At 30.8% G+C, this 23,081-nt stretch overlaps 2 protein-coding genes across 10 annotated transcripts; both read right to left on the bottom strand.

Moving 5' to 3' along the window:
• Positions 1-51: 51 nt before the first annotated feature.
• On the bottom strand, positions 52-7,760 carry LOC115706373 (serine/threonine-protein kinase Aurora-3). 8 transcript variants are annotated; one of them, XM_061108300.1, is made up of 9 exons: positions 7,625-7,760; positions 7,119-7,433; positions 6,870-6,904; positions 1,618-1,775; positions 1,289-1,531; positions 1,099-1,194; positions 784-998; positions 580-652; positions 52-465 (listed from the first exon to the last, which is right to left on the bottom strand). In XM_061108300.1, exons 2-9 carry the CDS (start codon positions 7,142-7,144, stop codon positions 364-366), a joined length of 948 nt encoding a protein of 315 aa, XP_060964283.1. In that variant the 5' UTR covers positions 7,145-7,433; positions 7,625-7,760; the 3' UTR covers positions 52-363. The 8 variants fall into 8 exon arrangements, with proteins under 8 accessions (XP_060964283.1, XP_030489862.1, XP_060964286.1 ...); XM_030634002.2 differs by having other exon boundaries at positions 1,618-1,788; positions 6,869-6,904; positions 7,360-7,433; positions 7,625-7,759; XM_061108303.1 differs by having other exon boundaries at positions 7,360-7,433; positions 7,625-7,759.
• Positions 7,761-9,250: 1,490 nt separating this feature from the next.
• Positions 9,251-13,669, bottom strand: LOC115706663 (uncharacterized). Of its 2 annotated transcripts, XM_061108299.1 has the most exons (14): positions 13,479-13,669; positions 13,107-13,352; positions 12,872-12,963; positions 12,737-12,756; positions 12,127-12,403; positions 11,927-12,022; positions 11,722-11,837; positions 11,557-11,637; positions 11,248-11,371; positions 10,901-10,950; positions 10,464-10,554; positions 10,231-10,266; positions 9,807-9,904; positions 9,251-9,503 (listed from the first exon to the last, which is right to left on the bottom strand). In XM_061108299.1, the coding sequence occupies exons 1-14, from the start codon at positions 13,622-13,624 to the stop codon at positions 9,387-9,389; spliced, it is 1,590 nt and encodes a 529-aa protein (XP_060964282.1). In that variant the 5' UTR covers positions 13,625-13,669; the 3' UTR covers positions 9,251-9,386. The 2 variants fall into 2 exon arrangements, with proteins under 2 accessions (XP_060964282.1, XP_030490238.2); XM_030634378.2 differs by having other exon boundaries at positions 13,107-13,641.
• Between the last annotated feature and the right edge of the window lie 9,412 nt (positions 13,670-23,081).

Genomic DNA, 23,081 nt, shown 5'->3' with positions numbered 1-23,081 from the left:
CAGACATAATTTTGGTCGAGGATCTTTGATTGGTAGAACTTAATCCATGGATACAATTAACCATCAAACTTTTTTCATACATGTTTTTTTGTTGATGATTTCGTGTGTAGGTTCACATTAGTCCAGTGTCTGCTCTCAGTAGTTACAAAATATTTGACATAAGATCGTATACGTATGTCATTGCTGAATACATCAAATTTTACATAGTTTTACGAAATCACAAGGCATAATATTGATCTTTGAAAGCAAAAAAAAAAAAAAAAGAAAGGATTGTGATTAAGAAGTTCCATTACCTTCTGACTAAAATACTACATAAACAGAACCTGTAACCCACTTTTGGAACATCCATCAAGAACGGAAATGCTAGTTATTGCAAATACCACTAGAATTGGCAAACCTGATAATCCAAGGGTGCTCCATAATATTCCGCAGAGAGAGTCTCTTTGAGGATTCTCTTACTAGAAGCTGCAACAAAAAAATTACACATAAAATTACACCTCAAATCGTTTTATTGATGATATAAATTCTATTTTAAAAAGCAGACACCATCAAAAAACATAGTCAGGTCCGCAAACTCACCCTGCTAATGAGATTTTTGGCTTCTTGAGAAACATTAGGTGTAGGAGGGAAGCACAAATCAACTTGCACTATTCTGTAGTTTCATAAAGCATAAAAAAAAACATCAATTACCCACCTTTTTATTAATCCACACTAGACAAGATTATGACTATTTACTAACTATCCAGGTAATGAACTTACAAGTAAACAAGTTATTTGTGTTACCTTCTAAATGTATCTCTTTGAGTTGCAGCCTCAAATGGAGGTGCCCCATATAGAAACTCATAACAAAGAATACCCAAAGTCCAATTATCAACAGCGTAATCATGAGCTTTATTCTCAACCATTTCTGGTGCTAAGTAATCCAACGTTCCACACATGGTATGCCTCTTGCTACTTGACTGAACAGACCATCCGAAGTCTGCGATTTTCAACCGACCCTGCAAAGTTAGATTATGTGATCATTAAATTGAAGTAATTAGGTAAAAGCACACTACCAAATTATAAATCCAAATGACAGAAACTGTGAGTAGGCAGTACCTGATGGTCAAGCAACAAATTCTCTGGCTTTATATCTCTATGAATTACATGCTTCTGGTGACAATACGCCAGTGCTTGTGTAAGGCTTAAAATATACTACAAACAATAAATAAATAATGTAAAAAAAATAAGAATATTAAGCTTGAAAAAGAAGCATAAAACATAAAAATAACATGACATGATTTAGTACCGTAGCGGCTTGGTTTTCAGAGAAATGGCCATTTTTTCTAAGCTCCCCATAGAGCTCGCCCCGATGAGCATACTCGAGAATTAAGAAGATGCGTTGAGAATCGTGAAACCAGCCATAGAGTCGAAGAACGTTGGGATGCCTAAGACTGGTCTGAATTTCCATTTCACGCTTGAGTTGATTGTGCATCGAATGCTTCTCCATTTGCTCCTTGAATATAATCTTCAATGCTACTATGTATTTGCTCTGCTCCACCATTTTTCAAAATAATTTATAATATTAAAAAATATACATATATGAGTTTTGAAAATTGGGGGATTATATTTGAGCACCTTAATTTCTCGGGCGAGATAGACTCGGCCGAACTTTCCCTTGCCAAGTGGTTTTCCGATCTCAAAGTCTTGCAATGACCAATTTCGTTTTGAATATCGGCTCCATTGTTTCTCCGTTTCTGATCTCATCTTCTCGGATTCAGTTTCCATGTTTACTCAGAAGGGAGGGAACTTTCGAATAGGTAAATGAGGAATCAATAATCTAATCAAAATTAACTAAAGAAAATAACACACTAACGTAGAATTTGATAACACTTTTATTTTTTAATTTTTTAATCACAAAATTAAAAGTAGAATTTTGTTTTAAATATTTTGATTTTGAAAAACAAAAATGTGTTCTATAAATCCTTTTGTTTTTTAATTTTAAAAACAAAAAATAAAAGTGTGTTTTATAACTACTTTTGTTTTCTAATTTTAAAAACAAAAAATATAAATTTATTTTGTAATCATTTTTGTTTTTCAATTTTAAAAACAAAAAATATGAATTTTGATTTTTTTTTTTTCTAAATAAAAAATACACATTAACATCTTACAATAATAAAGTAATTTGAAATCTCAGAAATCATAAATTATCTATGAGATAACACAAAACCGACAAGACCATACATCATAAAATAAAATAAACATATGAACTATTTCCAATCTTGAATAAAATATTAAAAAAGTCCTAGCAATCGTCAATTTTGTACAATAGTGCTTTGTATAATAGTATTTTTACTTCGAGAATCTCTTCATCTCCATTGAAATATGTCTTTTTCTTCATGTTTTTGAGTCTAAATAAAAGCTTCGTCATTGTCATAATAAACACTTCACTATCTATTCTTACTATTTATTTAATCTACATGTAAATATAAGACTATTCATAAAATTCCTAAAACAAAATAAAAATTACAAGACTATTAGAACGAACCAAAAGAGATTCCAATCATTACAATATTATGGAGATTAGGAATACAATGATCAAATGTGGAGAAGAAAAGCTCAAGTTATAGGCTCTAGGCTCACTGAGTTGGGTAAACGAGTCTAAAGCGGCAACAAATATTTTATCATTAATCCTTACAAAATACTAATTACTAAAAAGGGCCTACTTTAAATAATGATGCATTTTGAAACCTGTTATTGCTCAAAGAGGCCACTATACCAAAGCAAGGTAACCAGATAATTCCCTATTATATGATAATTAAATCTTGCTCTCAAACCCCATCCCCTTCTCTCTATTCCTTCTACTTTTGAAAAACCCCTTCCAAGACTATTCCTTCTACTTTTGAAAAACCCCTTCCAAGACTATTCCTTCTACTTTTGATCATAGGAAACATATCAGTCATATATAAATATAAATTGTCAAAAGACAAAGCAATCACAATAATATCACTAAAATTGTAGCCTAAAAATTTACAGTGGGTGATGAGATGAAGCATGAGAGTTCATCAATGATTGATTTGCAGTGGCAAATCCATTCTTCATTCTTCCACATATATTGGCTCTAACTTTAACACTATATTCTTCAGAGGGACTTAAAATAGACTTGGGTAACATAAATTATTCTCACCACTAATCTCTAGCAAATACATTATGTGAATCAACCACAAGCAAGCAAATCAGAAACTACATAGATTCATGCATACATGCATGAAAAGTGATTGAGTCATTTCTACAAACACATATATATATATAACAGAATAGAATATATATACTAACATCAAAAGAAAATTACATAAAACAACATATGAAATCAAAATAAAAAGAGAAGGAGATTTATGCACAATCGGAAAACTAAAATCTAAAAGACCAAAATCTTATTTCAGAGAGATTAAACCCAAAACCCAAATCAAAACCCAAATAAGAGATTAAATTTAAAATCCTAGAAAAAGCTAAGGAGAAATTATCTCAAACTTTGAAAATCCTAAATCAGAAAAATACAAGAAAAAATCATACTTGTAATAGTAAAAAACCTTCCTCTCTCTGATAAGCTACTCATGTCATCATCTTCATGCTGTTCTCATTTTTCATTCTCAAATCAGAGAATAAAGGAAACATAAATAAATCTGACAGAGAGGGAGAGAGAAAGCCACACACATATATATACAGAGAAAGAGCGAGATATATATATAGAGAGAGAGAGACAGACAGAGAGAGAGAGAGTGAGAGAAAGAAAAAAGTGTTGTTATTATGCATATAAGTGAAATCGCTTTGTTACAACTTCAGGTTGCAACTACTTATATGAAAATACCCGGGAATAAGTTAAATAGAGCAAAAAATATTTGGAGAAGAAAAGGACTAGGGTTTAAGGAGAAAATTTTGAAGGAATAATGCCCTAAATCTAAAAATCTTGTTCGGTTTATGGGTCAAGTGAATGAACTATACATCTACCCAACAAAAAAATTCAAACCAACCATTCATAGATGTATCATAATTTGTGTTTGAATTTTGATTTTGAACCCCGTTTATTTGAGGTCAAAGAGTGCATAAAAGAATTAGAGCATCATAATTCAAATTACTAAATGGAATATTGAGTGTAAATGTGAAACACGAGTTGATTATTTATTTCTCCATGGAAGCTCAACTGCAACAGGATTTACCAATGGACGAAACCTAGTTTGGATGTGCAAGACCCAGAGTAATAACACCATCTTTTAGGGGCCGTTTGGTATGCAGGTTTCATTTCATAGGAATAGGTTTAACATTGATAACAGAGTGATGAAGGGAATTATAAACCTAGGAAAGCAACAATACTGTGTTTGGTTATGTGCAGTAATATTATGATGATGCCTAGGAATATGAGGATTACATAGGAATGGAATGTGACAATTTTTTTTTTTTTTTGCAATAATAATTATTTTTTTAAAAAAAATAATACTAATAATTTAATATTTTTTTTTCTTTTTAAATGTTCAAAATAATTTTTATTTATTATTTTTCATATAATTTTCTAAAAAAAAATTAACAATAATAAATAATTATAAAGAGTAAAATATACATATATATAGGAATGTCAATTGGGCATGGTCAGGCTCAACCTGGCATTAACACAGTCTGACACGATATCTCTTTTACCATTCCTATATATATACTTGTCACAACAAATAATTGCAAATTTGATAATAATTTTTCAAGAATCAATAATTTAAACAACAATAAAAACTCCTTAACACATAATAGTATAATCTAAATATTGATTAAAATCTTAACTTCTAAAAGTTTGCATAGTATCGAGTTTATAATCCAAAATACTCACAACATACATAATTTATGTTATTGCTTCACTAAATTAACATGAAGACTAAATATCATACTACAATACAACATAATTTTGTGAAATTGGATTATGATATTTCATATCAGACTTGTTGAAAAGACCCAGGAACCAACTAAAAACATGTGTTTTATATTAATGAAAATAGCATTGTCCCTGTTTTTCACAAGCAACAATCATAGGATGTTCAGAATTTTATCTGAGAATCTTCTTATAATTTTGAGCCTTGTGAAAAGTATATTCAAGTTTGACAATTTTCCTTCACTCAATAAGAAAATGACACTGAAGTCATATTAGTTATCTGGGTTAAACTCATCAACATAATATGAATCTTGATTTTGATATCCATATCAATTTCAAGAAATGTAACACTATGTAACATATCCTAGCTAGTGATAGGGAAGAGGTTGAAATTATTAATATTATAGAATAATTTTTTTTACGATAAGTGCAAGAAAGAGAGAGAGAAAGAAAACAAAAATCACTAAAGAAGAAAAGATTGAGATATAATTTTATAAGCCGGAACAATATTATTAGTAAAGAACCACCACAAATGCCTCAACAAAACTAAAACCTATATATACTGCCTTGTGGGATATTGCTTTTTCAGACAGGCTGGTTCTTCTTCTGGTTTCACTTAACAAAAAGAATGAGGTAGAAGAGACACACACTCCTATATATATACACACTTAAAAGTTTTGAAAGTCATTATGGTTTCAAAAGTCCTTTTTCTCTCTCTCTCTTTCTCTTACACTCTTTACAAAAATTATCTGAAGTTGTACGAACAATACTGGGTCAATCAAGTCCTACATCATTTTCATTCTTCTCTCCATTTTATTCTATACCTCTATCTCATTATCATTACCATTCCAACCAAACACAACACTAAACTTAACTCAAAAAAAAAAAAAAAACACCAAAGTACAAAACAAACTACCTTCATTATATGACTATTATTTCAGTAATAAAAGATCTAAACAAATAGTACTATATACATGTATGCATATATGACTCATTTGCTAAGGAGTTGTCCTAACACATCACTAGAAATCCGTACAGGGTCTTCCTATGGATTCTCACTTTTTAGTAAAAGAAGCAATTTGAGTAAGTCTAAGGAATTCAGTAGAAGAAATTTTGTGGTGCAGAGTTGTAGTACTTCACCAGCTGGAGAAGTGGGATTGGTGGAGAATGAGACAACTCAAATTGGGAGTAATGTTAAGGTAGATTTGGCTACTGAGTTTGGTTGGGAAGTCAGAAAAAAATGAACACTTTTAGCATTAAATACATATATATACACATGTGGGGTTGTTTAAGAAATTCTTTTGTTTACTGTTGTGAAATACAATACAAGCCTAACCCTACTCATGTGTATATACTGCCCAATTAATTTCATAAAAGAGGCAGCCTACCTCTGTTTCAATTACTTATTTACCTTGTTGACTAACACACAAGTTCCTCTCCTCTATATACCTTGTTAATAACACACAAAGAAGGCATGTCACACCATCTCTAATCCAACGGGTGGGACTAAACTAAATTTAATGTGCTAATTCATGGAGCATAAGACCTGATCCTTGATGTTATAAAGCTAGACTTGGCAAAGGAAACTTAATTCAACCGCTAAACTTTAACTTCATGCATTAGTTGCGAGCATTTTCCTCACTATTCCAGGCAGTTGCTTATGGAAAACTAGTCCATAATTAAATAAATCAAAACTTCATATTCAATATTTTTCTCATGTGCTTAATTATCCAAAACTGAACAGGGTGCAAAATGATAATAAGAAACGATTATGTATCAAACTAGATATCAGAGAAATGCTGTTGAGCGATGAATTGGGTTTCATTCATAATATCTTATTATACAAACAGAAATTAACCATAGCAATCACAACCAGTAGAAGTGACACTAAACAAATAACAGTACATACACATAAACTTAATTATCATTGAATTCAAAGTCAAAACAATTAAAATTAGAAGTGGAAAGCTATTGTACCTGATAAGCTTGGACAACCCAATTGAGATAATTTTACTGTAAAAACAATTTCAATACTGAAATTAAAAATAAACTCAAAAAAAAAAAAAGAATTTATAAAAAAAAGTTGCAGATTTAATTTATAGAAGTGGAAGATGAAGAAGAAGACCCCTCATCTCATCTGAATATCAATTAGGTTTGCTATAATTTTTTATTGATGATAGCGGTATTGAGAATCAAGTAAAAGTATCTGAATGTGGTGAGAGAATACGGGTAAGTGAAGGAGACAGTTTTCATGATCGCGGTATCGAGGGTGAAGAGGAAGTCTTTGAACCCCAATCGTCGTCGGTCACAGCACTACCACCGCCGGTAATGTCTGAAACTCCGATTCCGATTCCACAAACACCTCCTCAAAGCCAACACTACCTGCCCTAAACCTCCAATCCCTTCTCAAAATTTTCGTCCACAGTTAACTCACACAACCAGAAAATGAGAGAGAGAGAGAGAGATACCTGGTTCAGTGAAGTGAAGAGGAAGGGAACAACTGTGGAGAACGGCTAGGGCTTCAAGCTAGGTTTTGATTTTCCTGATAAATAAAACACAACATTTTCAGAGATGTTAATCTTCCTATTGTGTAAAGGTAAGGGTAACCCAGGGTAAACTCAAAACCCCACTCAAAAAATAAAAAATGCATACCAAACATAGGTTAGACTTAGTATTCCCATTCCAAAGTAAGAAATGCTGTGTACCAAACAGCCCCTTAAGATAGAAGGTTACCTGGGAAAGATCAACTGCCAAAGATTGCCGATTCGTGAAGATCACTGGGAACTGATGTGTCTGCTTCTGGCGAGAAAGATGATAAAAGAGTAGAAGAAATAGAGGTTTTGGCGTTTTCAGTTTTGGAGCCAAAAATTAGATATAGAATTGTATTTGAATTTTATTTATAAAAATGAACAGTAACTCGAGAGTATTTTCCATCAAATGGATGAGAATTTTAATTTATTTTACATTTTTTTTAAGGAAAAAGAAAAGAAAAACAAATTCTCCTATAATATTCCATAATATAATTATGAAAAATTCTATATTTATAGGTTTTATATATTTTTTTAAAACAAGCATATTGTATATATATTATCTTAAATTAGAGCTGAATATTGGATAGATTTATCGGGTTTTGGATTTGCAGGTTTTGAGTTTAACAAAATGAACCCGAATATAGACCAAAAATAAAATTGGATTGGCGAGTTGGTAGGTCGCAGATTAACTCAATCTAACTCTTTAAAAAATAAATTTTATTTAGTCAAATAATAATTTTTTTACTTTATTTATTTATTAAATTAAATATATATAATATATATAGAATAAAAAATTATGTATAAAAATATTTTTTTTTTATATTTTAACACAAAATATAATATATAGAATAATTTTATGGTAGGTATACTTATTTTGTCTTTATAATATAAAGATATTTTTTTAGCCTTTGATATTTATGAATATTATGTAATATATATGATTAAAAACTTTGGACTTTATTTTTTTTGGTTCAATTTATTTGAAATCCAAAAAATAAAAAACCCTGCTCCCTACGATGGAAATTACTCTGAACATATAAACCAAACTAAGCTCAATTGTATAAACCAAATAAAGTTGTATTTTATAAAAACTTCCAATTTAACTGGAAAAAATTGATAACGCCCGCTTCCCAAAAAATAAAATAAAAAAATAATAAAATAACACCAATCCAATTATCCAACAGAACTAAAGTACTGTAATCAACCAGATTAGACCTAGAGAGATTTGATGGATCAGGGGATTTCAATCTTTGGAAAGAGAAGATAATGGCAATCTTGATCTACTAGAAATTGAATTCTGTACTAGAAGAAAGGGTTGAAAAATTTGAGAAGAAAGGAGATGTAACAAAGAAGTAAAATTAAAACGATAATGAAGCAAGCTCGATCAGCAATCATAATAGATCTTGCTGTTAATGTTCTGAAACAAGTTATAAGGGAAAAAACATCCTTGGAAATTTGGAAAAGACTAGAGCAATTGTACATGAAAATTTTATGGATTCAAGATGAATGCTACTCTTCCATTGGAGCAAAACTTAGATGATCTAAATAGAATTGTTTTGTCTCTAACTAACATGGGAGAAACAATTTTATTTTTATTTTTTATACTACTGTCATCTTTATTTTTATTTATTTATTTTGATGTAATTTTATTTAATCAATAACAAATTTGCAAATGAACAAATTACTTATTTTTAACTTGAAAGAGAAGAAGGAAAAAGTGGAAATACAAACCCAAACTTCCCAAATAAGAATAGATAATACCTACGAATGGACGTGTGTTCTTGCATATTGAATTGAGGCAACAAAACAAGTAACTAGGGTTTTCCAGTTGAGAAGTAAACATCAAATATATTTATTTCTTTTTTGAACAAAAACGTCAAATATATTATACAAATAAAAGAATAAACTTTAAACCTTACGGTCAGGCAAAGTCAAGATCGATGTATAAAAATTTACAAAGGATTTCAATTGGAACCGAACTCCAAGTTCCACTTTTCAAGTTCTTCCCACTTGTTTTTATTTAAGCTTGGTCTGATTACACTCATTGCCTTCCGAAAATCATCAAATCTTAGCGGTCTTACCTGGGTTATGAGATCTTAAACGTTAGACAACTGGAAATAACAGCTCTCCCTAATTTAGACAATTCAATCTTGGCCTTTACAAGTTTATACAGCAAAAATCAATGGAACTAATACACAAGTCATATCTCTTAATTCTTACATTGACATAAAGGGTTTCAAACATATACATTTTTACAACCCAAAATCTCCTTTGGTTAGTGCATTTTCTCCTCAAAACAAAGCATAAATAGAAGATGGTAAATCAACGATTTTGAAACTATAATAATAAGATATCAAGTTATGGTGAAACTACACAAGTCTTACCTGATTTGCCTTGACAGTGAGAATGTTTTCACCTAATTCTCTAATTGGCATCAGTGCAGCTTCTTCACACAAAGCTTGCAGATCACTTCCAGAATATCCTGCACATCAAGGTAATTATACAATAAATTTAACTTTGACCGGAGTTAGAATTCATTCCATGATAGTTTGTTGCTCACTTTCAGTCCCTTGTAAAGAAAAAACATTATGCTCTCATTTTAATTGGCTGTCAATTCCTGAAATTATTTTGCTTTGTTTATAAAGTTATATCATTGCATTCATGCATTCAAAAGTTACATGACAGATGACACCATGTTTTGAAAAATAACTAGTGACTCAATTTGGAGAAGTTATTTAACAAAATGGATTTAGCATGCTTCGTAAAAGTATGAAAACTCTTTAAAAGCTAAAATGGAATAAATTATACCTTCCGTCTCTTTTGCAAGTCTTTCCAGATCTCCGCCTGCCACAATGAAAGAGTAATGACAATGATTGGATGAACTTAACCCTAAGAATCTAACTACTGATACCAATAAACTCATAGACTCGAATTGAACACAAACCAGCACAAACAATGTTGATGATCTATCTCGAAAAAGAGGATGCCGAAGAAGAAGAAGAAAAATAAAAAGTAATAGAAGTTAAGAAACATATTCTCACTGGGTAAGGAAAATGCTTGGCCCTTGAGCTTGTGTCTAAGAAGAAGTCTCCTAATTGCATCATCTGGTAAAGGAACATATATCCTCTTCACCTAATTTATAATTCCAAGGAACAATTGATCAGCAACTTTACGAGAATAAAATAAATTCTTGAAATTGTATATAAGATTTTAAAAGGAAACTAGGATATTCATTATGATCATTATATACCTCTTTGATTACAGATCTTTACTACAAGAGCAATAGTGTGTTAACATCAGAAAACCATGCAGGATTCTCAAACACAATTCTATCTCCATTTATCAACGTAGCATAATTATGTTGCTAACATTTAATATTGATTTACATAAGTCGTAATGCATAAATAGCTAACTTAACATACTAAGAATGAAGAATACTAGAGAAAATAAGATGCAGCCAACTGGAGTATATACATACCAATCTCCTTAGAACTGCATCATCCAGTTCTTGTGGCTTGTTAGTAGCACCTGCAAGTAGAATGGGGAGTCAGAAAGAACACTATTCTAGGTTAATATAATGGGTAATCCAAAAAGATAATAGGCTGGCATTATATTTTATCTCCACCCTGTGTACATAGATTTAACATTCCTTCATTGCTGATTCAATGTATAACTATCTTTTATCATTGATATTGTTTCTACATGTTGGCACTTGATAAGAGAAGAATTGACTCAAATAGAGCATGATTCATGATTTGAGTATCGTGATGCATGAAATTCAACCTAGTCATTCAAGACAAACTTGGTTATATTAAAATAGCTTACCAATGACAATTACTAGATCATTATTATTAGAAGTCACTCCGTCAAACTGTATCAAAAACTCTGACTTCAACCTTCTGCTTGCATCATTCTCATTAGCCAGCCTTGTTGACATGATACTATCAATCTGCAAAAAATTAATTTTAGAAAACCTGTGTAGCATAGTTTCTAAAGCAATCATAAAGAAAGATGAATGGTTGAAAAACCATTTTTAAGAGGCTCCTAATTGAGTGGCATACTGGAGCAGAAACAGTGACATGAAACATGAAGGGCACGGTTAAACTTATATAGAATTTCAAAAGAATAGCATACTTCATCCATGAAAATTATAGAAGGCTGTCTGGACTTAGCAACCATGAAGAGAGTCTTTACAAGTTTTTCAGCCTCCCCCACCTAATTCAGTTAGAATGACAATCGGTAAATATTTTAATAGAAAATAACCAAGATGAAAGAAAGCCACATCCAGCAGAATCGCACCCATTTTGATGTCAAGGAAGATGCAGAAACATTAAAAAATGTGGCCTCTGATTCTGAAGCAACTGCTTTAGCTAGCATAGTCTTCCCATTACCAGGTGGACCAAAGAGAAGCAAACCTATCAAGCTAAACCCGTCAGTTTTTCCATGATATGAGATATTGGGTGCCTCACCGTTCTTACTTCGAATATAAGTACCAGAAATTTACCTTTAGCTGGCCTTCGAAGGCCGGTGAACAAGTCTCTTCTCTTAGTTGGTAAAATAACCATTTCCATTAGAGCTTGCTTAGCTTTTTCAAGACCAGCTGCAAAGGAGGAAGCTCAACTGAGAACCCTGAGTTCAATATAGCAGAACTGCAGAAGGTGATACAAATAAAGAGAAAAGTTGTAATGCAACAAAACTTCTTACCAACATCTTCCCATTTGACAGAAGGACTTGTGTCCACTATTGAAGTATTTATCATTTCTACCAACTTAGCTTCATAATTACCACCAGACTCTTGTGCAGGTTTCGTGTTTGCAGAATTTTTTGTTTGATTCCTCACCACTGCGCTGCTTGTAATGGAACGAGTAGACTTAGGCAAAACTTGTTTCCCAACATTTACGGTTGGCTTAGGTAAAACATGTTTCCCAGCATTTACTGTTTTTGATGCTACTGTTGTTTTTTGTGCAGGAACCAATCCGCTCTGCAATCAGTATAATCACAATTTATGTTATATTTACTTAGTATTAAGTAAGACAGCTTGTTCAGCGCTCAACAGTATCCTTAATCACGATTTTTGCAAGACTATGGTGAAAGGGGTGACTATAGAATAAAGTTCTATAGAAACCTAATCATCAAAATAACAACAAAATTCATAATAGAGCTACAAACTTGAGCGCAAACGCTACTTTTCTGAATCCACTCTGTCCATTGTTTACTCAAATACAGCTAAAAGATTTTAATTGGAAGGAACGCAGAGAAAGGCAGGCAATGCAAAAGTTTAGAAGAAGAAACAGGTCAAAAGATCAAAGAATACCTTCGTAATGGATGTACCACCTGCAATAAGAAGAGCATAAAAAACAGAATGATGAGTTTATAAGCACTTTCCCACAATCCTTACCAGCATCAGAAACCAACTGCAATTGAATTCAAATCAATGGGAAATACAAACCTGCCCTCCTACTTAAAGTTTGTAATCTCTCAGATACCTGACCCTGCCATTTTGAAATTTTTTGACGATAAGATTTCACCTTCTCTCGTTCACTGCCATGAAAGAATATACGCACTCAATTTTACAGAAGCTAAAATTTAATATCACTAATACAATCAATTTATTTCGACATTCAACTAGTGCTTAATTACCAATTCCGAAACTCAAAGTTGCTAAAAACAATAAGTTGGGATACCTGGCGCTGATAAAAGAAGGAGCAGGAGTAGAACTTGCTTCGACAAGTATCCGCTGGGCGTTGCTATAGTGTTTGATGGCGTCGTCGACTACGCCCCACTCTTCAGCCCTAACTGCCTTGTCGATCTCTTCCGTAGCCAAATCAAAGAAACCCTTAAGCTTGTAAGCCACGCGCTCGTTCGAAACTGACGCGCCAATTCCAGGTCCGGCTACGCCTTCCATGGGCGGAGAATTGGGGGGACTTTCACTGTAATTAGTGGACAAGATTGAGCTCAGAGAGTCGACGAGTCCTTTAAAGAAACTCATGTTTGGGGAAATGCATAGTTGATCAGAGAAGGGAGAACAGACTAGTTCAGAATGGGAATTTTCTCACCATTCCCTGCAAGTTACGCCAACTTCCCGGGAAAAGGAAATGGTCGGAATTGGTTTCAGTCTTCCGAAGACAAAACAAAATATTGTAAAGCGAAAAGAACAAATTTTTCTAAACGATTTCTCTCTGCAATTTTGCAAACGGATCATTCAACTTCATTTACAAATTTATTCTATTCTATTCATACGAGCTTTCTAATCTTTTGAAAAAAATAAAATAAAACTTATAAGAAATGTAAGTAAATGATCCTATTATTAACTTTATAGATAGTTAATGTTTTTTTTTAAAATAATAAAGTAAATGTCCTTTTTTTTACTTTTTAATACTTTTTTTTTTTTTTTTGACAAAGTGATTAAAATCACTCATGAATTTACGACGCCCACGTCCGCCACCGGCGTTGGAACCTCCTCGAACCAGGATAGCTCATCGTCTAACCGCAGAGCATGCTTTGCCAACCATGGGCTGCTAAAATCTTAGAGTGGGACAAAACTGCCCCCGGAAATTTAGACAATAAAGCTATAACATCTTCAAACAACGCTCCTAACTCAATAAAATAGTTCCACCTGAAAAAAACATCAAAAAACAGCATAAAACTTTAATTAGAAAACTATTCAAACTGAAGAGAATCAACCAACCACCAAGACTAAGCAACTAGATCTCCCTATAAAATACTAGAACTAGCCAAAGGGATTACCCTTTGGCTAGTAACAACTAAATTATAGCATTCTACTTCATAACCTTCATAGGATCTCTATTACTTACTTTTACCCTTTTAAAATCAAACATAAATAAAAAATTTCCTTTTAATACCCATTATTCCTTAAATATTCAAAATATTATATACTAATTATTTCATTTTATCTCTTAAAAATATTACTTATTTATAGACTAAAACATGTTAAAATCCTTAATAAGTCAAATTATTTATTATTTTATTTACAGCGTAAAACATAGCATCTATAATCTTTATTCAGCCTAAATTAAATCAAAATTGTATTAATATCCTTAAAACTTAAAATTGCACTTTTCACATTCAAAAAGTACCATTTTCCTATTACCACTTCATCATACATTTAATTAATAATATTAAATTAATATTAATTAATCCAATTCGGTATTATCATGACATAATGCTTCCTTATTTATTATTTAAATAGATAACCTCCTAATTATTATACCATTCAAATTATTATAAAAACTATTCATATTAGTATTTTCTTATACAACTAATAAGGCAATAATCTCAATACTTCATTAGCATTTACTTTCCATTTATTTCAATATCTTCCCAAAAATAAAAAATAAAATAAAACAAAGTATTCTCAATTCACAATTAATGTCCCTATCTCCAATTTATTACAAAATCCCACATTTATAATTTATATACCAAAATTAATATTATGTTATCTATAATAAACTCATATTTATAATTGATATACCCAAAATTAATATTGTGTTATCTATAATAAACTAATAAGGCAATAATCTCATAATTATATACCATAATTGTTAGCTATTAAATTTTATAATATTTTTAAAATTCATGATATCTTGTAATTTTAACCAATTACCCAAATAATTAGGGGTCAGCCATAAATCATGCGCGAAAACCTTAAAAGGCACCAAAGCCATAAACAATGGCACAGCTCATCCATCAAATTTGTACTTCCATTTCTTCCATCAAAAAACTAATACCAATCATCCAGAAATTCTTTAAAAATACAAATAATATAATAATTTTGGTACATTCCCATAACAAACTAAATTTTCATAATAATTTGACTTTCCAAATATATCTAAACCAATATATTCTCATTAGACCATAAGTGTTTCCACCTCCCTTTATTACAAGATCCTCAAGATTCTTATTCTTCAATTTACTTAATTAGTTCTAATATTAAAATTTGAATACTAAAATTCAAAACACTTTCCTTTTATGCTGAAAATTTCTAAAAAAATATAAACCAAAACATAGCTAATAGGAATTAGCGTTTAAAGTAAACCCTCTTAAACCTTATTTCAGTTTAAAATATTCTTTAAATCATACCTTAACCAAAATAATCATTTTATTCCGACTAATAAATCTGTATAGTGCATAACTTATTAACTTTTAAAATATTATTGTGTCAAAATTTTCTTAAACATTCAATACCGAAAAACAAGAAAATTTAAACAAACTACCCTAAATAATTAGGGGCCCAACCATATAATAGGTGCTAAAGCCTTATAAGGCGCCAAAGTCATATATAATGACGCAAAATAGAACAAAATCAATATAAATAATGCTATATTTATCCATTAAAAAATGCTATATTTATAATCATGACTCCAAAAAAAGGTAAACGTATAAATATAATTATTACTCCCAAAATAAAAGAAAATACAAATTAAATTAAATACCATAAATGTAGAAACCATAATTATAGGAAAAATTAACACTGATATCAATCAATAATTAAGTATACACAAACTTACGAAAATTAAGTAACGTCTTTCAATTTCGTCTTCAGCTAAGTGGTCAAATCGAATATCCACCACATCCTCACTCAACAAAAACCAGGGTTGGTCACATCCAATGTACAGTAATGGGACACAACAATGACAAAAGCTTAACGCCAGCATTATAGAGAGAAAAAAATATCAATGAAGATATGAATCCTTTTAGCACACAATACCATAATCCTGAACAGACCTAAATATGGACGGAAATAACAATAGAACTACCAAAATCTCTACCACACTGTTAGCAAAACACATATATACAATGAAAAAAGAAATCAAGAACTAAATTCTCATGAGATTACTTTTTTGAATACCCAAATGAAGGGAAGAAAAAATTCCAGAACTCAAAAAGTGATGATAAAAGAAACTATATACAAATATAGATTAGAAAGTACATAATTGAAAAAAGAAAAAAAGTTTAGATCTCAAACGAAGCTATACAAAGAAAAGAACAAACTCATCAAGTTATTACATAACTCAATCTTAACTAAAGGAAAGCTCATTTTTGACATATTTATCAAACTAACACTTTTCCAGAAGCAAAACAACTTTTGCAAGCAATCTTTGATAATATGGCAAATAAGTTATTTTGATATATTTGTTTTATTGTTTTTGAATCTAAAATATTGAATATACATGATTTCAAATTAATATTAAAAAAATATTATTTGAAATATAAAGAACTACATCTATATTTTGATACATCATGCAAAGCATCTACTCTTCATTTCTTCAATTTAAATGTGTTGACGAATACAACAACTTTGTTAAAACAATAGATCGTTTTGGTAGATAAAAGAAGGGAAATTTGATTTTCTATACTTAGAAAATTTTAAAATTTTTTCCCTAAATACATACTTAATAATATTGGTAATATATGACCACATTTCCCATATCCCACAAATACCCCTCCCATTTGAAAAAAATCAAAAAATAAATCAGCCATGGATGCCTCATCCCGAACCTCTCTCTCCCATGGCTGCCTCATTCCGACCACCACGCCCGGCCACCGACGACTACCCACCACCCCGACTACGCACCACCGTCCGAACCACGCACGACCCAGCCCCTTCTCTCGAACCCAGCCCCTCTCTCTCTCTCTCTTCCTCTCTCTCAAACTGGGAAAAAAAAAAAAAAGACCAGAGGTCCGATGGTCGGACCACATGGTCCGATGGGTCGGACCCCATCGGACCATGTGGTCCGACCATCGGACCATTGTCTCTTTGTTTTCCTCAAACCGAAAAAAAAAAAAAAAAAAAAAAAAAAAATCGGACCATCGGACCATTGTCTCTCTGTGGCCCAATACTTGACAGCCTGCTGCCCACTCATTTCCCCATAACCTTCGGCCAAGTTCTCCCCGTAAGGTCCACCCGAGTGCTCATCTTATTAGAGAGTATTGATGAATAGTTTAGAGGCGTTTTCTTTTCTTGGTAAAAAATATAAAAATATATATATACATATATAATGTTACAGGTAGCAGATTGTTTTTTTTTTTTTTTTTTTTTCGGTTTGAGGAAAACAAAGAGACAATGGTCCGATGGTCGGACCACATGGTCCGATGGGTCGGACCCCATCGGACCATGTGGTCCGACCATCGGACCTCCGGTCTTTTTTTTTTTTTTTTTCCCGGTTTGAGAGAGAGGAAGAGAGAGAGAGAGAGGGGCTGGGTTCGAGAGAAGGGGCTGGGTCGTGCGTGGTTCGGACGGTGGTGCGTAGTCGGGGTGGTGGGTAGTCGTCGGTGGCCGGGCGTGGTGGTCGGAATGAGGCAGCCATGGGAGAGAGAGGTTCGGGATGAGGCATCCATGGCTGATTTATTTTTTGATTTTTTTCAAATGGGAGGGGTATTTGTGGGATATGGGAAATGTGGTCATATATTACCAATATTATTAAGTATGTATTTAAGGAAAAAATTTTAAGATTTTCTAAGTATAGAAAATCAAATTTCCCTAAAAGAACAACCCAAACTAGAACTATCCTTAATCAAAACAAAAGAATTGACACGATCCATTTCATTTATGAAATTATGCAAAGTCTGTGAAATCATCCCAATAAAATTTTCGACCTTTTTTTTTGTTGATCTAATAGCGCCATCCTTACCTTTCTTTCTAACTTCTATAGTAAACCAAAAAGACATAGAAAGATCACAAAATCATCAAGGAATAACAAAACAAGATCAAATTTTAAAAGAATCGAACCGATCTGAAGCAGCGAGGAAAAAAAGGGGAATTAGAAAGAAGGAATGTGAAGTAAAGGAATTGAGATCTGGGGTACCTGATAAGTGTTGTCAAATTTATCATACATGAAGCGGGTGATGATGCTGGTCTTGCCGACTGACTGGTCCAAGGTTGTGTACTTATATACTCACCTTGTAATATTCACTCACTAATTCCTCACTCTCCATAACCGTACATGGCTGCCACCACAACCACCCCCACTTCTTAATTTAATACTATTTTTGGGAGAATGATTTGAAGAGATGAAGAAGAAGATTCTTTTGACTTTTACTTTTTAATACTTAAAATACCCTTTATTATATAAAAAGTATTATATATTTTAGAGAAATTTGAATTTCTATGGTTACATTAGGGAATAATTTTTTCCCTAAACTTAAAATAGGAAATATTGGTAAAATAGGATAACATTTTTTTAATTCCCACAATATTCCCCCATTTCAAACCCGATGCCCTCTCCCTCTTTCGCCTCTCTTTCTCTCTTTCTCTCTTTCTCTCTCGCTCGGTGCCCCACCCCAGACCACCCACCCACGGCAGACCACCCACAGCCGACCGAACTACGCACGACCACCGTCCGAACCACGCACGACCCAACCCCTTCTCTCAGACCCAGCCCCTCTCTCTCTTCCTCTCTCTCAAACTAAAAAAAAAATAGCAGAGGTCCGATGGTCGGACCACATGATCCGATGGGTCCGATTTGTTTTTTTTTTTTCAGTTTGAGGAAAACAAAGAGACACATTGGTCTGATGGTCGGACCACATGGTCCGATGGGTCCGATTGGTCGGATCCCATCGGACCATGTGGTCCGACCATCAGACCTCTGCTATTTTTTTTTCAGTTTGAGGAAAACAAAGAGACACATTGGTCCGACCATCGGACCTCTGGTATTTTTTTTTTTTCAGTTTGAGAGAGAGGAAGAGAGAGAGGGGCTGGGTCCGAGAGAAGGGGCTGGGTCGTGCGTGGTTCGGACGGTGGTCGTGCGTAGTCCGGTCGGCCGTGGGTGGTCTGCCGTGGGTGGGTGGTCTGGGGTGCGACACCGAGCGAGAGAGAAAGAGAGAAAGAGAGAAAGAGAGGCGAAAGAGAGAGAGGGCATCAGGTTTGAAATGGGGGGGGGGGGGAGGGTTATTGTGGGAATTAAGAAAATGTTATCCCATTTTACCAATATTCCCTATTTTAAGTTTAGGGAAAAAATTATTCCCTAATGTAAGCATAGAAATTCAAATTTCCCTATGTTTTATTCCTTTAATAGAAATTATGAAAAACAATAGATCAAAACATCTTTACTAAATTTTTATCAACTATTTTTTCATTATATAAAATGTATTATATGTTTTGTTCTTTTAGATTTTGCAGTTGTTGTTGGTGTCTAATATGTTATTTAAGCATATAATTAGTTTTTTATTAATATAGCGTATGATATACAAACAATATACCATAAACCAATATACATATATCACAAACTTAAACCAATATACTATTAATGAATTATTTTTCACAATATACAGTAGCATACAAAAACTTATACCACAATTATAAGCAGATATACTATAGTCAAAAATTAATATATCACTAGTGAAAAAAAAATTATACAAAAAACTTAATTTAATATTCCACAAGTTTTTTTTTCTTGTTCTTTCCTTCATGAAATACCAATGAACATAAAATTAATATACCTCAGTTAAATATAACTATACATCATACTTAAATAAATATTTAATAGTTTTTTTTTTCTTTTTATCCTTCATGATATACATATCACATACAAACGATACACCTTAGACCAATATAAATATACCATAAACTTAAACTAATATACTACTAATTATTAAATGATTTTTTTTCACGATATACAATAGCATATAAAAACTATATTCTGCAATCATAAAAACTAATATACTAGTGAAAAAAAAAATTATACAAAAAACTTAATTTAATATTCCACAAGTTTTTTTTTTCTTGTTCTTTCCTTCATGAAATACCAATGAACATAAAATTAATATACCTCAGTTAAATATAACTATACATCATACTTAAATAAATATTTAATAGTTTTTTTTTTCTTTTTATCCTTCATGATATACATATCACATACAAACGATACACCTTAGACCAATATAAATATGTTTTATTCCTTTAATAGAAATTATGAAAAACAATAGATCAAAACATCTTTACTAAATTTTTATCAACTATTTTTTCATTATATAAAATGTATTATATGTTTTGTTCTTTTAGATTTTGCGGTTGTTGTTGGTGTCTAATATGTTATTTAAGCATATAATTAGTTTTTTTTATTAATATATCGTATGATATACAAACAATATACCATAAACCAATATACATATATCACAAACTTAAACCAATATACTATTAATGAATTATTTTTCACAATATACAGTAGCATACAAAAACTTATACCACAATTATAAGCAGATATACTATAGTCAAAAATTAATATATCACTAGTGAAAAAAAAATTATACAAAAAACTTAATTTAATATTCCACAAGTTTTTTTTTTCTTGTTCTTTCCTTCATGAAATACCAATGAACATAAAATTAATATACCTCAGTTAAATATAACTATACATCATACTTAAATAAATATTTAATAGTTTTTTTTTTTCTTTTTATCCTTCATGATATACATATCACATACAAACGGTACACCTTAGACCAATATAAATATACCATAAACTTAAACTAATATACTACTAATTATTAAATGATTTTTTTTCACGATATACAATAGCATATAAAAACTATATTCTGCAATCATAAAAACTAATATACTAGTGAAAAAAAAAATTATACAAAAAACTTAATCTAATATTCCACAAGTTTTTTTTTTTCTTGTTCTTTCCTTCATGAAATACCAATGAACATAAAATTAATATACCTCAGTTAAATATAACTATACATCATACTTAAATAAATATTTAATAGTTTTTTTTTTTTCTTTTTATCCTTCATGATATACATATCACATACAAACGATACACATTAGACCAATATAAATATACCATAAACTTAAACTAATATACTATTAATTATTAAATGATTTTTTTTCACGATATACAATAGCATATAAAAACTATATTCTGCAATCATAAGCATAAATATTATAGTGAAAAATTAATATACCACCAGTATAGTGGAAAATATATATGCCAAAAACTTAATTTAATATTCCACATATTTTTTTTTTCTTTTTCTTTCTTTCATGATATACTAATGAACATAAAGACAATATTTCCTAGTGAAATATAACTATACCTCAAACTTAAACTAATATTCCATATTTTTTATTTTCTGTCTTTCGTTCATTGTATATCATAGCACATTAAAATAATATACTACAATCTTAAACTAATATACTACCTTTCAGTTATTTCAAAATATATATGTACTACCTTTCAATTTTTTTTAATATATTATTGCACATAAAAATGATATACTATTGTGTAAAATAACTATACCAAACACTTTATTATTCAAGGTTATAATATGCTATTTAAGCATATAATTAGTTTTTTATTAATATATCGTATGATATACAAACAATATACCTTAAACCAATATACATATATCACAAATTTAAACTAATATACTATTAAATGAATTATTTTCCACAATATACAGTAGCATACAAAAACTTATACCACAATCATAAGCAGATATACCATAGTCAAAAATTAATATACCACCAGCATAGTGAAAAAAAATTATACAAAAAACTTTAATTTAATATTCCTCAAGTTTTTTTGTTCTTGTTCTTTCCTTCATGAAATACCAATAAACATAAAATCAATATACATCAGTCAAATATAATTATACCTCATACTTAAATTAATATTTAATAGATTTTCTTTCCTTTCTATCCTTCACGATATACATATCACATACAAACGATATACCTTAGACCAATATAAATATACTATAAACTTAAACTAATATACTATTAAATGATTTTTTTTTTCACAATATACAATAGCATATAAAAACTATATTCTGCAATCATAAGCATAACTATTATAGTGAAAAATTAATATACCACCAGTATAGTAAAAAATATATATATACCAAAAACTTAATTTAATATTCCACATTTTTTTTTTCTTTCCTTCATGATATACTAATGAACATAAAGATAATATTTCCTAGTGAAATATAACTATAACTATACCTCAAACTTAAACTAATATTCTATATTTTTTAATTTCTGTCTGTCTTTCGTTCATTATATACTATAACACATTAAAATAATATACTATAATCTTAAACTAATATACTACCTTTCAGTTATTTCAAAAATAAAATATATATATACTACCTTTCAGTTTTTTTAATCTATTATTGCACATAAAAACAATATACTATTGTGTAAACTATACCAAATACTTAATTATTCAAGGTTATAATTGTAATTTTATTATCAAACTTTTAACAGAATGGACATTTTGTTAATTTTTTTTAAAAAGAGACATTTATTAATTTTATTGTTAAATTTAGGGCCATTTTGCTTATCGAATCGAGTTAATTACGATATGAGTAATAGTCAAAACAGAGCCCACATAAGGCCCAAGCAAAACAGTCCAGGCCCAATCATTTCACCAACATCATCACTATAGCCCAAACTTGAAATGAATATTGACGTGAATTTTGCAAACGCTTGAAAAATAACACAAGATTGTTGATCTATCTTGAAGAAATTATTACATCACACAACTATTTTGAAATTTTATTTACACAAATAATGGTACCAATTTTAATTATGTACATGATTTTATATCTTATTTTAATTTTATTTTGAATTTTGAAGTTTTGCTCTTTTTTTAGGTTGGAAGTTTTTTTACATAAAATATTTCATTTTT

The sequence above is a fragment of the Cannabis sativa genome, chromosome 1 (genome assembly GCF_029168945.1).
Source record: "Cannabis sativa cultivar Pink pepper isolate KNU-18-1 chromosome 1, ASM2916894v1, whole genome shotgun sequence".
In the NCBI taxonomy this organism is placed as follows: domain Eukaryota; kingdom Viridiplantae; phylum Streptophyta; class Magnoliopsida; order Rosales; family Cannabaceae; genus Cannabis; species Cannabis sativa.
This window is presented reverse-complemented; position numbering and strand designations above follow the sequence as displayed.